This window comes from Puntigrus tetrazona, chromosome 9 (genome assembly GCF_018831695.1).
Source record: "Puntigrus tetrazona isolate hp1 chromosome 9, ASM1883169v1, whole genome shotgun sequence".
In the NCBI taxonomy this organism is placed as follows: domain Eukaryota; kingdom Metazoa; phylum Chordata; class Actinopteri; order Cypriniformes; family Cyprinidae; genus Puntigrus; species Puntigrus tetrazona.
Window position 1 is genome coordinate 13,921,598 of NC_056707.1, and position 15,636 is coordinate 13,937,233.

At 38.8% G+C, this 15,636-nt stretch overlaps 1 protein-coding gene across 1 annotated transcript in view; it reads right to left on the reverse strand.

Annotated features, from left to right (window-relative positions):
• Positions 1–4,315: 4,315 nt before the first annotated feature.
• Positions 4,316–15,636, reverse strand: part of itgb5 (integrin, beta 5) — a 35,185-nt gene continuing 23,864 nt past the window's right edge. The window contains exons 11-15 of the mRNA XM_043248526.1: positions 10,017–10,239; positions 8,816–8,916; positions 7,428–7,547; positions 6,116–6,282; positions 4,316–5,487 (exon numbers count right to left, since the gene is read on the reverse strand). Coding sequence (XP_043104461.1) covers positions 5,389–5,487; positions 6,116–6,282; positions 7,428–7,547; positions 8,816–8,916; positions 10,017–10,239 — 710 coding nt within the window. The 3' untranslated portion in view covers positions 4,316–5,388. The remainder of the gene's footprint in view (positions 5,488–6,115; positions 6,283–7,427; positions 7,548–8,815; positions 8,917–10,016; positions 10,240–15,636) is intronic.

Here is a 15,636-nt window from a genome sequence, read left to right on the forward strand (position 1 = left end):
GCTGTAAGGACAAAAACATTTATTAAATGTTTATACTTTTTTTATATACGCTTTTCGACAGAAGAAACAAAATCATAGAGAGACGACATAAGGTGTTACTTTTTGGATGAGTTATACTTTAAAATGTACAATCTAAGGTTGTTGTTTTTTTCCTGCTGAGGGGTTCATTGAAAACACGTGTGTGGTGACACACGAACGAGGGAAGTAAGCTGTTTTAATGTTTTAATTGAAACACTGTCATTTCTCAAGTCTCTTTATTAAAGTTAAAACAAGTTACCTTTAATAAAACAAGAACACTGAGGGGGAAAAAATACACAAAAACCTTCCTCTTGAATGGATGTGAAGATCTAGTTGAAAGAAAACATTAAAAGCCTTTTCTTAATTTTTTTTTTTGACTTGATAGAAAATATTACATAAGCTTGATCATTTTTCTGTTCAAAAGTGACAAAGAGCATACAAAAACATTTTGAAATAAGTTAATTGTATATATTTTTAAATATATGTTAAAAGCTGTAGAGGCCCAAACATAACAACGAGATTAACAACAATTAATCTTACCAGAAACTGACCGGCTTGGACTCTTGTTTAAATTTTAGTATAATTTTAGTAACTGTTTCCCTTCACTATTTAATCTGAAACTTAATTTTGCAACTTAGACGGTCAAAATAATTGCTAGCAGATTTCACAGAAATCGCATCAGATCTTTTTTTAAATTTAAGAGATGTTGAGTCACACACTCTGTTAAAGTACAGCCTACTGCATGAATTTAAACGCTTATTTCCGTCCCTCCCTCTCGTGATTTCATGACACACACTAACCTGTAACAATGTCCAGCTCACTGTGGTTTCATACGGTTAGTTTCTAGTCTGTGAGTCTATGACGTGCTTACACATCCTGGAAGACAGAGCTGCCAAAGAAAAGTTCATCCAAGAACTTTGTAAATTTTTGTTGGAGTAAATATAATTGATAATATTAATTTTGGCATATAAAGCACAGTTTGTTATAGAAACTAGTGAAGAGATTATTAGATCACTCCGTTGGCTTATTTCATCATTAAAGAACGTGCATCACATTTAACCTGCCCTGTTTAATTACTATAAGATTAAAAGTTTACAGGGCTGGGCTTTGGTATGTGCATTTAGTACAGCAGCAACTCTTTCCTAAAAGTGGACTAGATGTAGAAAAATGTAATTGTATTGCTTTACAGATATGGATATGACTTAAATACTGTTTGTGAACAACACAGCTATGGCAAACTACTGCTCAAACAAACGTATGAGGAGAGCTGTCTCCGGGTCGCATGAAGCCATTTTGTCTTTGACCTTCTCAACCTTTCATGCAGTCAATGTAATTCCATGACCTAACATGCTGCTTGAGTCTACACCAATACTGAGGTGGTAGAAACCACAAAGACACACCAACCAATACACCCAAACCCAGATTCTCCCTCCTCACACACTCCAATTACGTGAGTCACTTAGGCCTCTCTCTTCTTCCTCTGCTGATTTAAAGCAATAGTTCACCCAAAATCTGTCGTAACGTTATAAATCTCAAGCTAACATATTCAGAAAATCTATAATACAGGACATTTATTATATTGAATACTCTTATTGTCTTTTATGTTATTATTTGTTTAAATGAAGTCTTTCGCAAACCACTAATAGGAGCTTAATGTCACCAGATGCCTGTGAACATGCACTATGAACATTTATCCACTAGATGGCGCTATAGGACAGAGGCGCATATTTCTTATACATTTACTTCAAATAATATAAACCACCAGAAAAGTTCATTTGTTCTCTAAGAACGCTGTTATATTTGTTGTGATAATTTATATTTTGTTCGATTACGTTAGCTATTATCACTAGTTACTGCAAACACTGATGTCCAGTTTTATCACGGCTTGTCTACTGATGTAAAATCTCGTCTTTGGTCGGTCTTGTTCATTTTTTAATTCCAGAACAAACTCTCTATATTAAAGAAATGTTTTTTTGTTTACAAAGACAATAATGTGTGCAGGACGTACAGTAGTCTGCACAGTATTATGGCTGGGTTCTGCATACAGCGATAAAAAAAACACTCGCGCAAAAAGGGTTAAGTTTGGTCCTGTGAATGAGCAAAAAACTCAGAAATACCCACATGATTGTTTATGGATAAACACACATATACAGTTATTGGCCAGTAGGTCAAAGTTTACAAAAACATTTGCATCACCAGCAGTATCCTACTAACCATGTGCTGCAGCTATTGTTATTGTCTCCGAACTTAAAAAGTAAGTGTAAAGGTTAACATGGGCACCGTGCATAACAGTCAGTGTGTGATAATACACATAAAGAAAAACTATTGCATTAGTCAAGGATCTATATGCTCATAAACAGAGCGATTCTACATTCCACCACTGAACATAAACTGTCAGAGACTCATTAGGTGAGTAAGACCAGATAAATGAAGTCTGGGTAACAGGGCCGCAGGACATACCTTGCATTCCAGTAAGGCTCAACATTCACAGTTATCACGTCTCCCGGGAAATGAAGGACACTGCTCCTAAAAAAGACACATCTGGCACATTTAGATGGCTAGAAAACTCCATGATGCTTCTGTTCAGACAAAATAGACTAGTTCAAAAAAATTGTTCAAAAAGCTTGGGGTGAGTAAGATTTTTTTGAAGAAAAGAAATGAAAATTAAATTATTACAGAATATTTCTAATAAATGCTGTTTTTTTAAACTTTCTAATGATCGGAATAAATTGTGCGCTTTAATGGAAGAAACGGTTAAGAATATTTATTTTGCTTCATGATTTTTGCTCGAAAAATTCAAAAGGCTGTGTGTTTATTTGAAGGAAATAAGAAAAGAGAGATTTCACGACAGGGCAGAAGATCGGGTCTTAGCAGTCACATCTGTTGCTGCTCAGCTCCTAATGGCTCAACTCAGACATTACACCGAACACACAAACCTGCTTTCCCTTCCTGCGTTCAGAGCCGCGTACATGACTTCACTTCTGTCTGAATGCTCTGGCTGTTGATACTGGCGCCCAGCTTTGGAGGAAAACAGCATTTTAGTTCATCGAACTCTGGGAACGTGTGATTTATGAGCAAACCGCAGGGTTGACATCTTAAGAGGGAAGAGCCACTGGAGCTCCTTACACATATTTGTATTTCTACAGGCAACCCTTAAGTCTCATCTCAAAATGTCAGCCATGGGTGTGTTGTGTGACAAGAGAGCGTGGAAATGATGGCAGTGTAACCACATGGCGGTTATATTTGATTTTAGTGAAGGATTTCGATTTACCATGCAATCTTTTACAGCAAATATGACTTGTGCATGCATTAAAAGCTTGAAAATGTAAGGCCTCGTTGCATGCCTTTTAAAGGACAAATAGCATACCACCCACCAGACCTGGTAAAATACTCTGTAAGGCGTCTCAGGGACATAGTCCCATGTGGTATCACAGTAAAGTAGCACTGAAACCTTTTTTCAGCTGGGCTTAGAAGGCATATGCACTTTCCCCATCACAAACACAGCTGCTCTCTGTAACTGAACCTGAGGTCTTTGACACGTCACCAAACGCGCGCGCACAATGGCTGATTTATACTTTCAATTTTCTCTGCTGCAAATAAAAAACCTTTCCACACCGCATACACACCTTTAAAGCATAAAACAAGCTGCCTTTACAGAAGTCACGGAATACGACAAATAAATTGAACTAAGCAAACTTTAGCCTACTAAGCCCTTTGCCCACTCCAGGTGCACGGCCTCTAAGATCAAGAGCTTCTGTCACCTAGTTTGCGGTATTAAGTCAGATTTTCCTGTCAGCTTACAGAAAGGTGGTTGTGTCATTCCCCGCTGAGCTGACATGTTTTGTTAACATCAAACAAAACTACCTTAAGATTTTAAGCATGTTTGAAAGTACTAGTTTCTGCTTACTTGAGCTTCAGTCTTCATATGTCTCTCCAACTATAAAGTCTTCTGTCTGCATATCATTAAGCGTAGATACAGATGGCACGATCTAGGTTAGTTAGTCTGACTTCAATTCTGTGTGCCTCGTCATCGTCAGATTCTGCTATTGTCTTCTAGTCTTCCTGGCTTTGTTACGTCTCACAATGCAGTGTCATTCAAGAAAGCAGAGACACTACAGTACAGACTCAATATCGTAAAGTGACAACATTTTATGTATTGATAGCAAACTGTACTACACAAACCCTCATGGCCGTGTCAGATCTTCTTCACACAGCTGAAACTATTTAGCATTGTTTGGTGTTGAATGCACTGATTAAAAGCACTATGCTGAAAGACCACACTGTTGAGTTTCAGTGATTAAATCAAATGTTCTCATTATTTATTTATTACATATCTATTTGGACCGAACTTCTACAGACCTACTGAAAGCATGAGATCTGGTTTTGAAATATTTACTAGCAGTGTGATCAGTTTTTTTGCAGTAAGAGTTTTCAAAAATGTACACATTACAGGTAAAAAAACCCCTCAAAAAACACCAAAATTAACAAAAATAGTAAGTTGACAACATGATTTGGATGACTATATCGGTGTGGAGTCAATCTCAGTTCTTACTTGCAGTTGGTGTCTAGCATCTAATTTTTTTATTTAGTCCAGGTCCTGATGGGATGGGTGTGGAACTTCAAAAACCTCATTGTTCCAAGAACAAACAAGACACTCTTGAATTATCAGCAGGCAGTGTTAATGCATCACACTGTACAGTTGAAGATCATTATGAAAATGTGCAACCTGTGGCAATACACAAAAGACTAGCATTGAGTGCCATTTCTTTCTTTATAAATCAATCCATCTAACATACAATGTGCAAAACAAGTTAAAAAATGTATTGCTCTGGTTAGGTTAGTACCTATCACTTCATTAAAAGAGCTGATGTATAATTTAGCATTTTTTGTGCACGCTTTATGGCGACTGACATTGTACGTGTGGTAAATAAACTGATGTAAAACAGCTGGGAAAGGCACATTGTTAAAAATATACACTTAATGTCTCTTTGCCTGTAAAGCAAAGCAAAGCAAACTCATCATAATGTGCAGGAGGTATGGTTAGAACTGGAGAAAATTAGGAATTATATTCAAGCAAGCAGTCCACCGCAGGTCAATGTCTATTGCTGATGGAGAATTCTGGAAAAGGCCGGTGAGCCCCGCTTCTCCAATGAGTCAAGCCAAACCTTTTCTCAAATTCGGCATGTGTCCAACTGCTGCTCATCAAACTGAAACCGCATAAAGATCAGTTCCAATCCTCAGGAAGCACACATCTCAAAAAAAGTGTTTATATTGCAAAAGACCATAAGGTTTGCTCTGTCTGTCCTCCACTGTAGTGCAGAGATGCGCTGGACAGGTCCTGCCATGTCCCCCAATCCAAGTGCAGGTCCATCAGTGGACTCCTCCGTTGCATGACTTGATACCATGCATATGGAAAACTGTCTCCACCGGGTGAGAGGGAACGGACTGCTTATAAACAGGATTAGAAGCCTAGGAAAAAGAGGAGAAGAGAGACAGAGGAATAAATAGGTCAGATGGGTTCATTGAAATGCACATGGTTAGAAGGGCAGAGCGAACAGAGTCTTTGAAACACAGCCTTGGAATGATCTTCATGACTGATCTGCAATCCCAGCTGACTGATGGTTTCCAAAAGACCTCATGGTTTCAATCAAAGTCTAGTTGTTTTTGTCCTTGTGATTGCATGGAGTTGCCAGTTCATGCTATTTGCACGTTAAAAAATAACCTTACAAACAGTGGTATTCAAATGGTACGTAAATATTAGAATTGTAATTTTTTTTCCCACCCAAATTAGTAGCTGTTCTCTGGAATGTTTTTTCAAAATATCTGTAAAAATGTTTCAAACAAATAAAAATAAAATAAAAATATATAGTATATTTAAAAAAAAAAAAAAAAAAAAAAAAAAAAAAAAAAATTATATATATATATATATATATATATATATATATATATATATATATATATATATATATATATATATATATATATATTAAAATGGAACTCATTTTTGTCACAAGCATTGTTAAATGCAAGCAAGTATTCAAACGTCAAACGTTATCATTTGAAAGAGACATAGTGCAGTAGATGGATTAAACCTCACCATCTCGTATCGCGCCCGTGAACGTGCACTCTGGAAGCGTGCAAACTCGCGGCGGTCGTGGATGGTGATGACCAGCTTCCAGAGGGCTAGCAGCACGATGCCCATCAATAAGATGCTACCAACAACCGCCAAGAGCACCGTCATGGCATTTGGGGCAACAGCACATTCTGTGAACACACAAAATACAAACATGCATGGCTATAATGCAAGATATGACCAACATTCCCATTTGAAAAATGCTTGTATCACAAATAACAAAAATTATTTTTACTTTGATCATTTCTTTAGTTATACTTTCCAAAAAATGACCGTGCTCAAAGGGGTAATATGATGTCATTTCTTGTTTTCCTTATCTTTAGCGTGTTATAGGAGTTGTTTGTGCAAGTATAAAATCTACAGAGTACAATAGTCTCCCACAGAAGTATTTATTTTATCTAAAAGACAAGGCTGATCCACAACGGGAGAAAAGCCTTATTCAAACACGCCCCCATGTCTATGTGATGATGTGGAAATATTTGCATTATTCCGCCCAAATGTGTATGCAAAGCAAAGATGTGCTTTCATTAACCTCAGAAGCGCCCCATGTCAGGAGACGCTGTGACTTCCTGTGCCAAAGCAAAAGCACTTTATTTAGATTTTTGTAAATGGATGCGGTTAGGAATCATTAAGATTTCTTACAACAGATCAGCACAACCCACTCAAATTTGTGCAATGCATTTTATAGATGACAGTTTTGTGAACCTAGGAGAGTACAAGGCTGGCAGTGCTCAAGACAATTCTACTAAAAATTCTGACAATTCTGACATTTTTGCGCTCTGAATCAGCAGCTGCAAGCATGTTTTGTATTTGCTACTGACTGTTGAAATGTGGAGTTTTGTGCAGTGTAGAGTAACACGTTGTGTGTGTGTGTGTGTGTGTGTGTGTGTGTGTGACAGAGCGAGAGAGAGAGGGTCCCATCACAGTGGTGTCAGCTTTCTTAATTGTAGCTTGTCTACTGCAGATACAAGTGATAATGGTAAGGGGCATTTCCGACTTGCAGTTTTCAGCCAATCACAGAGCACTGAATCAGCTGGCCAATCAGAGCAGGCTATGCTTGTTGGAAGGTGAGGTTAAGTATAAGATGACACGTCTGAGAGAGGCGGGGCATAGAGGAACTACAGTAACATACGGTATTTGAAAGATAATGCGTTTTTTAAACATTAAAGCATGTCAGCATATTCCGTTACACCAAATACACAAAATAATAATCTCTAATAACACGACTCTGAAATGTTGTTCTTAGTGGGGTAGTTGTGAAGTGCTAAACACCGACCTGGCTCTTTAAGAGCGGTGAGGACCGACTGGCCGTTGGCATGTTCAGAGTAGGTGAACTTCATCACACAGTCATTCTCGGTCTTATACACGCACTGAACAGTGTTGGAATCATCAGTTTCTGAAAGGGATAGAGACAAGTTGGTTAAAAAAAGGAGTTTAGTTTAATAAAACAGCTGTGCAAACTCCGTCTAATACAATAAAATGAGAAAGACATGTCGAGCCAATAGCATAAACACTGAAACTTTCAAATTATTGTTGGACCAGACCTTGCATTCCTCTACAAGGACCCAGATTGATCAAGAATGTTTAAATGTTATCAAAATTAAAATCCCCAAGAGAGTAGGAAGTCTCTCCCTTCCTAACAGCCATTTAACTACAGACCCTCTTTCTCTAAAAGAGCTAGATGTTTCCGGTATGCACATGTGGAGTCCATTAAGGAAGTCAGCTGACTGAAACGGCAAAGAAATGTTGTGAAACATCAAATCCATGATGCCTTCTTTTACAATTAGGGGTGACACGGAAAGGCCTTAAAGAGTTCACAAGCAACCTGAATGTTTTACTACAGCATTTCAGGGAATAAGTCTAGCTATATATTACCCAACAAAAAAAATTAAAAATTCATGCATGCATTCCTAGACGCATGTAAAAAAAAATCCTCCAGCAATAAAACCTGTTATAAATACCCTGGAGAAGGTCTCATAAACTTTATTCATAGCTTAGAGACTCCTTCATAATTATTTAATATACATACAGTATAAAAAATAAGAAATATACAAAATATATCAAAACAAATGAAAAGCTCTATATACACAAATGTTCTCTAAATTGCGATTATAAATAAATTTGAGCATTTTATATGGTAGTGGTTCGTATTACTAGCAGGTTTTAGAGGAAGAGCAGTAAACGCATGCTTTCACAGTGGGACACATAACAGCGAGTAAAGCTTAGACGTCCAGACTCACATTCTCTAGATAATAACATAAACAGAGCTGGCCATGATACGCCACAAACTGTGCTTCACCCTGCTGCGGGGAACACAATCACGACCTGGAAGCACAAAACCACGGCTCTCGACCAGTAGACAGAGTGACCTCTGAACTCAGCTCCTGGTAACTGGTGGGTTCAACTATTCTCTTTGAGCTTTTAAAAAGGAAGTAACCATAACTGTGTAAAGTTTTCTCAAATTAGTCAATTCAAGTACTAGATTTACTAGATTATTTATTTAAAAGCACAGAATAAACATATAAACAAATAAATCGTTTTTGGTTTAAACAATCCACATGTGTATTTGTATGAGAGGAAGAAGTGTTTGTGCAGGGTGGAGAGATGAAGTGTTAGAGAAGCCGCCCCGAAACATCATTCAGTGTGTTTTAAGTGTGCACTCACTGAGCGTTTCCACGGTGATGATCTCATCCTTGCACATGCGCTGGCAGGTCTGGTTATCGGCCAGTCTCCCCGTGTTAAAGAGACGGCACTCGATGCATTCCCTGAGGAGAAACATTCAGAAAAGTCAAACTATCACAAGACTGACAAGGCTGAATCTAAACAAGAGTCGCTGACAAGGGAAAGCTCTGACCCTAACGGATAATGGAGACCACATGTTGGTGTGTATAGTGTAAATAACAGCTCTGCTGACATCATCTTGTGGCATGCTACCTTGTGCCACAGAAACGTTTTCGACTTGTCCCTCAACAACAACAAAAACAAACAGAAACTGCAGGGGAAGTAGCATTAAATGACATGACATTGTTGGCACATTGTCATTTAAATATGATACATGATAATGTTTAAGAATTGTTCATTATTGCCTTCTAGAATTATGTTCTGTATCTTAGCAATTGGATAAGCACTCGTGATTTATAAAAAGGACAAAGTGGGTCGAAAGTTCACATGTAACCGATTCAATTTTCATATACACCAGAACCATTATGCATATACTGAAAGAACCAAGCATTTTTTGGTGTTATGTACACTTACTCTTCAAACGATTGTGGTTGGTAGGATTTTTGTTGTTTCATGTTTTTGAAAGAAGTCACTTAACTCAAAATATTGTTACAATTCTATTTGCATGCATTATAAAATATAAGTTATTTCTGTGTTGGCCAAGCCAAATTTTCAGCATGGATTACTCCAGTCTTCAGTGTCCCCAAATCATTGTAATATATTTTGTGTTTTAAGAAACATATATGATTATCATAAATATTAAAACCACTATTAAATACTTTTGGTGGAAATCATTATACTTTTCTTTGATGAAAATAAAGTTCTAAATAAATGCTAAAAAAAACCCGATAGCACCATAAATATCTCTTTCAAACATTAAATCTTTGCTGATTTAAAAGAAGTCGTTTCTGTAGATAAGCACTGCAGTCCTTCACTGAAATGTCAATTTAAAGTAAAATAAGCTTGATCTGCTGCAAATGAGTACCATCCGATTGTATAAACAAATGAAATGTGTGTGCCATTGGATGGTAAAATCCCCACAGGCAGTTATTTACAACAAATGTATACACTTTTAAAGTGTAGACCTCACATTAGAAATCCAGTTAGCTTTAATTAAACTAGTTTCGGCATTCTCGGTCTATACCTCTTTGTTCCACAAGCATCTGGACAGGTGGGACATTTTTCGCACGTGTCCCCGAATGCCCCCGGCTCAGCGCACTGGCACCGCCCACACACACAGCCGCCCCGCCCGCTACACATCTTGCCGTCGTCCGACACACAGGAAGCCGTCTCTGTAGAGCAATTACAGTTGTCTCCAATATAACCAGCGTGGCATTTACACTCACCGCAGTGGCATTCACCATGGCCTAGAAAACAGAGAGAGGGAGAGATTTGGAATAAACCTTACAACCTCTTATTTCATGTCAAATGGCTGGTATGTGCAACAATCTAGCACTAACAAATGTGGTTAGCTCACTGGCGTGGACAAGAAATACAAACACAAAGACCTCTCAGAAAAACAGAATACTGTAACGCACACGGTGAGAGTGAGAGCTCGCGTATAACCAGCATTTACGGTCATGAATGGAAACAAAAGCGGTATACATTTCTCCGTCATAACACAAAGATGGCCGCTGTCTACTTCTCCCACATTCTCTGAAGTCTCTCTGTCCATGGCCGCGCACATTCCACTGGACTGATTACATGCAGATCTTCTCATTCCACCACCAAGAATTCTTGGCTTGTGTCTTCATCACTGAGCGCGAGCAGAACTCTTTTTTTTGTTTCGCAGCAACTGTGCCAATGTGTTAAAAGTCACTGCATGAATGACCCAAGCGAAAGTTAATATTTTGAAGCAGTGCCGTGTGTGTAAAAATCTTTAAGCCAAAACGATGCACAAGGCACGCTTTCATGGCGAAACAGCTGTGAACGGATAAAAGCAGCGGTGAACACTTGGTGTGCCATCAGCTGCCGCTGCAGCCTCGCACCGGTAATTACACAAGAACTAGAAAATGTTGGAAAAATTGAGCACACATGCTCCAAAGATGCAGTTTTGCGTTTGTGCAGTCCAGAGAGGTCGTATTAAACTGTAGGAAAAAATAGGAGTTCTGCTTTAAATGTGATAAATATGTAGCTTACCCTCATCATAGTCGGTGCATTTTTTATGCAAAAAGTAGAAATATTTGAAGTTATAGAAAGTTTTTGTAGAAAGTTATAGAATTGCAGAAAGTGACCCGAGGGTGTCAAGTCAACACATAAATAATAATAATAATAATAATAATAATAATAATAATAAATCTACCCAGAATTCTACTTACTCTTTAACAATACTTAAACATGACACTTGATTTGTGAGGAAAAATAACAAGAGATGTTTGGAGAAATATAGGGGTGAGTGAAGTTTGTGGTCACCAGTATTTGGTTTTATTATTATTCCAAATAAAAGCTGTTCTTTTGACATTTCTAACCAAGGTGTAGCGGACCCCGTCCGAATGATGGCCGAAACTTTTACTGATGTTTCCAGACTTTTATTTCTGTTCCCTTTCGTCTTCAGAAATCACCGTAAGAGCTGAACAAAGTGATACAAAACGTATATCAACATTACCTGACATATTCAGCGATGCTGACAAAAACACTTGTATTAAATCAACAGCGTATAAAAACACAAACCTTATGCCTTTTCGGGGGGTTGCTAAATAAACTTGTTACATCCCTTTCGTGAACGAGTTTTAAGCCGTCATGAAGCGTTCACTCTCCCATTCCCCTTCTCTCTTTAGCGCCGTGCGTTGTGAAAAGCGGATTTTGTTTCAAAATAAAAGTCCCCCATAAACAACGAAAACAATTTGGTCATTAAACATTAAATATTACAAAGGCAACACCAAACAAAATAAATTAAAATTAACTCTTATTAAAGCCTGTTACACTCCCACCAAATTATCAATGTTTCTCAAACATGACTAATTTCACTTATAACTCTTGTGGGCATCAAGTGCAATAAAGTCCTTTTGAAGATGCATTCACTCCGCTTCCAATAATAAGACCAACTTCTGAGCTGGCCTTTCTATTATTGAGGTTTTATGAACTCGTTCTCCTTTCTTGTTTAGTCTTTTGTCACCAAGTGCTATTTTGGCCTTTCTTACCAGTCCATCTGAACTCAGAACAGTCTCAGTAATCCTTCCAAGCCTCCATTCACTCCTTGGTAAGGTTTCATCGATATCCATGACTATGTCACCAATTTGAAAGTTCCTTTTTGGAGCATGCCAGCATTGTCGAGCAGCGATGTTGTGGAGATACTCTTTTTTCCATCTGCTCCAAAACTGTTCAGTAAGATACTGCACACGTCTCCATCTCTTCCTCATATACACATCCTCTCTTATGAACTTTCCTGGTGGAGGTAGGGCTGTGGTGGATTTCATGGTAATCAGATGATTAGGTGTGAGTGGTTCTAAGCTCTTGGGGTCATTCAGGTTGTCAACTGTAAGGGGTCGACTATTGATTATTGCCATGGCTTCATAAAGCAAGGTGCGCAATGAAGCATCATCTAGCCTGCCTGCTGAAAGGGTGATGGTAGCACTAAAGAACACTCCTTACAGTTTTGATTTGCCGTTCCCATACACCCCCTGCATGACTAGAATGGGGTGCATTCAAAACGAAATCACATTGTTTGTCGGTCAAAAAGTAGTAGAGCCTTTCTGGATCGAGCTCCTGCAGTGCCAAGTTCAGTTCGTTCTTTGCACCTACGAAATTGGTACCTTGGTCACATCTGATCTGTCGTACTGTGCCTCGAATTGCGATAAAGCACCTTAGACTGTTAATAAACGCATCTGTGGACATATCTTCTAACATTTCTATATGAATAGCTCTTGAACACAGACATGTTAGAAGCAGACCATACCGTTTGTGATGTTTCCTTCCTTCTTTAGTCACAAAAGGACCAAAGCAGTCCATTCCACAATACATAAAAGGTGGAGAAGGCTCTCACGCGTTCTGAGGGAAGATCGCTCATCCTTTGTCCTTCAGCAGGTCTTCTCAGTCTTCTACATGTTACACAGTTGCGAATGTAAGATGAGACCGCTCGATTTATTCCAGGTATCCAATAGCCACACGATCTGATTTCATTTGTTGTGAAACCCTTGCCTTGATGTTTTACAGTTTCATGACAGTGTGCTATTATCAACTTGGTTACATGATGCTCTTTAGGAAGGATTAGTGGATGCTTAAATGAGTCAGCGTCCGATGAGCGATTTAGTCTACCTCCCTTTGATCATACCATCTTTGGCATCTATGAAGGCATTCAAGTAATGAAGTTTACTGTTACTTGGAAGTTGTTTTCCTTGACTCAACAGATCAATCTCTTTCTGATACGTTTGCCTTTGTACTCCTCTTAGAATCAAGCATCTAGCATCCTCTTGTTCACTTACAGAAGCCGGTGAACTTGCTTTATCCTCTTGATCCATCTCAGAAGACGTGCAATGGCTTTGGTAGCTTTAGACCAAGAAGAGAACTTGGATAAGTGATCCACAAGATCTTTACTTTCTGTGGTCTTCGTTTGTAATGTCTGAATTTTCTTTACTTCTGGGTCTCCTACTGGGAGATCCAGCACAACATCTGAGGTTGTTATTTCCCTTTCCCACAAGAATGAGGGACCAGAGAACCAGTTAGATGAGAGCAGTTCATTTATTGTCCTTCCTCTAGAAGCAATGTCTGCTGGATTTTCATCCGTTGGGACATACAGCCATTGTTCAGGTTCTGTACTTTGACGTATTTTTTGAACTCTATTGGCTACAAACGTGTGAAAACGACGAGCGTCATTATTTATGTAACCCAAAACCACCTTTGAGTCAGTCCAAAAGAATTCGTCAACATTAGTGAGGTTAAGCTCTTCTCTGAGCATATTGCTCATCCTGACTGATACCACAGCTGCCGTTAACTCTAGTCTCGGTATAGTAATGATCTTTGAAGGAGAGACCCGGGCTTTGCCAATGAGAAAAGTGCAATGAATTTCATTATTCTCATTTATCATTCTCAGATAGGAACACTGACCGTAACCACAGGTACTTGCATCAGAGAAATGATGCATTTCGGTTTTCACAATCTTGCCGAATTCAGATGGTACATAACATCGTGGTATATTCACATTTCCCAAATTGACGAAGTCATTCTGCCATCTCCCACCGTGGGCTGAGAGCAGGGGAGAGCGGATCATCCCAGCCTGTACCTTGGCGACACATTTCTTGCAAAATCCTCTTGCCATTCAGAACGTCACGGAGCTACAAAGCCCAAAGGATCATATATGGACGCAACAGTAGACAGTATACCACGGCGTGTTGTAGGTTGACCCTTTAGTGGTATATGAAATTTAAAGCTGTCACTCTGTATGTTCCAATGGATGCCCAAAGCTCTTTCAAGCGGCATGTCATTGAAGGTGAGATCTTTTGTTTCAAAGTTTACAGCGCATTCTGATGCTGGTATATTCTGCAAAACAGTGTTGTTGTTTGATACAAACTTATGAAGTCTAAGACCACCCTTTGCACACAGCTCCCGTGCTTCCTTTGTCAACTGAATGGCCTCTTCTACTGTCTCTGCACTTGTAACTCCATCATCGACATAAAAATCTCTAATGATGAACTGAGCACCTAATGTGTGTGTTTGGCTGTGTTCATTGGCTAAGTATCTTAGTCCATAGTTCGCAAGAACGGCGAAGACACTGCACCAAACAGATGCACTTTCATTCGGTAATCTTGAAGTACTGAATTTGCATCTCCATCTTTCCACCACAAAAAGCGCAGATAATCCCGATCCTTTTCTTGGACATGGAACTGGTGGAACATTTTCTCAATGTCACAAGTTATTGCTATTGGATGCCTTCTGAACCTTACAAGGACTCCTGTGAGATTGTTTATCATGTCTGGTCCTGTTAGTAAATGTTCATTGAGGCTTGTACCTTTGAATTGTGCGGAACAGTCAAAGACTACCCGTAACTTATCTGGCTTCTTTGGATGGTAGATGCCATGATGGGGTATGTACCACTTTTCACCATCGGTTGCATCATCATCCACTGCTTCTACGTCACCTCTTTCAATGATGTCATTCATATAAGTAACATAGTCTGTTTTGTACTTCTCATTTTTACAGAACTTCTTGTTCAAATGATTGAGTCTGATGACTGCAAGCGCTCTGTTGTCAGGCAAGTATGGTCTCTGTTTAAATGGAAGAGGCATTTCATAATGTCCTTGAGCATTTTTCCTTATTCCTTCCTTGAGTTTATCTAGAAACTTGATATCCTCTTGAGAGACTGTCCTTTCCTCTGCTGTAACATCCTTAAAGTCTGACTCAAGTATCCGAACTGCATCCACAGGTGTCAAAGCTGGTATCTCCCTTGTAGCTATTCTGTGACAAACACTGAATCCAACCGATCCATTAATGCTTGGTGCTGAGCAGCCCACAATACTCCAGCCTAAGTCTGTTAGAATAGCATATGGTTCCTCATCCTTACCTAGTATGACTTGCTTGGGAGCTAGCATTCTGGGGCAGTTATATCCGATCAGTAAACCTACTTCACAACTAAGAAGTGGTGGCATTTTGTCTGCAATTATCTTCAGATGACTCCAGTTCTCAGCTTTATCCTGTGTTGGTATGTGATCACGATTAACAGGTATACACTCCTTTGTATAAACTGGAGGAAGACTGATATGTACTGATGAATTGTAACCTCTGACACGAAGACCAGATACTCTTTTACTCTTAATGATCATGTTGTCTCC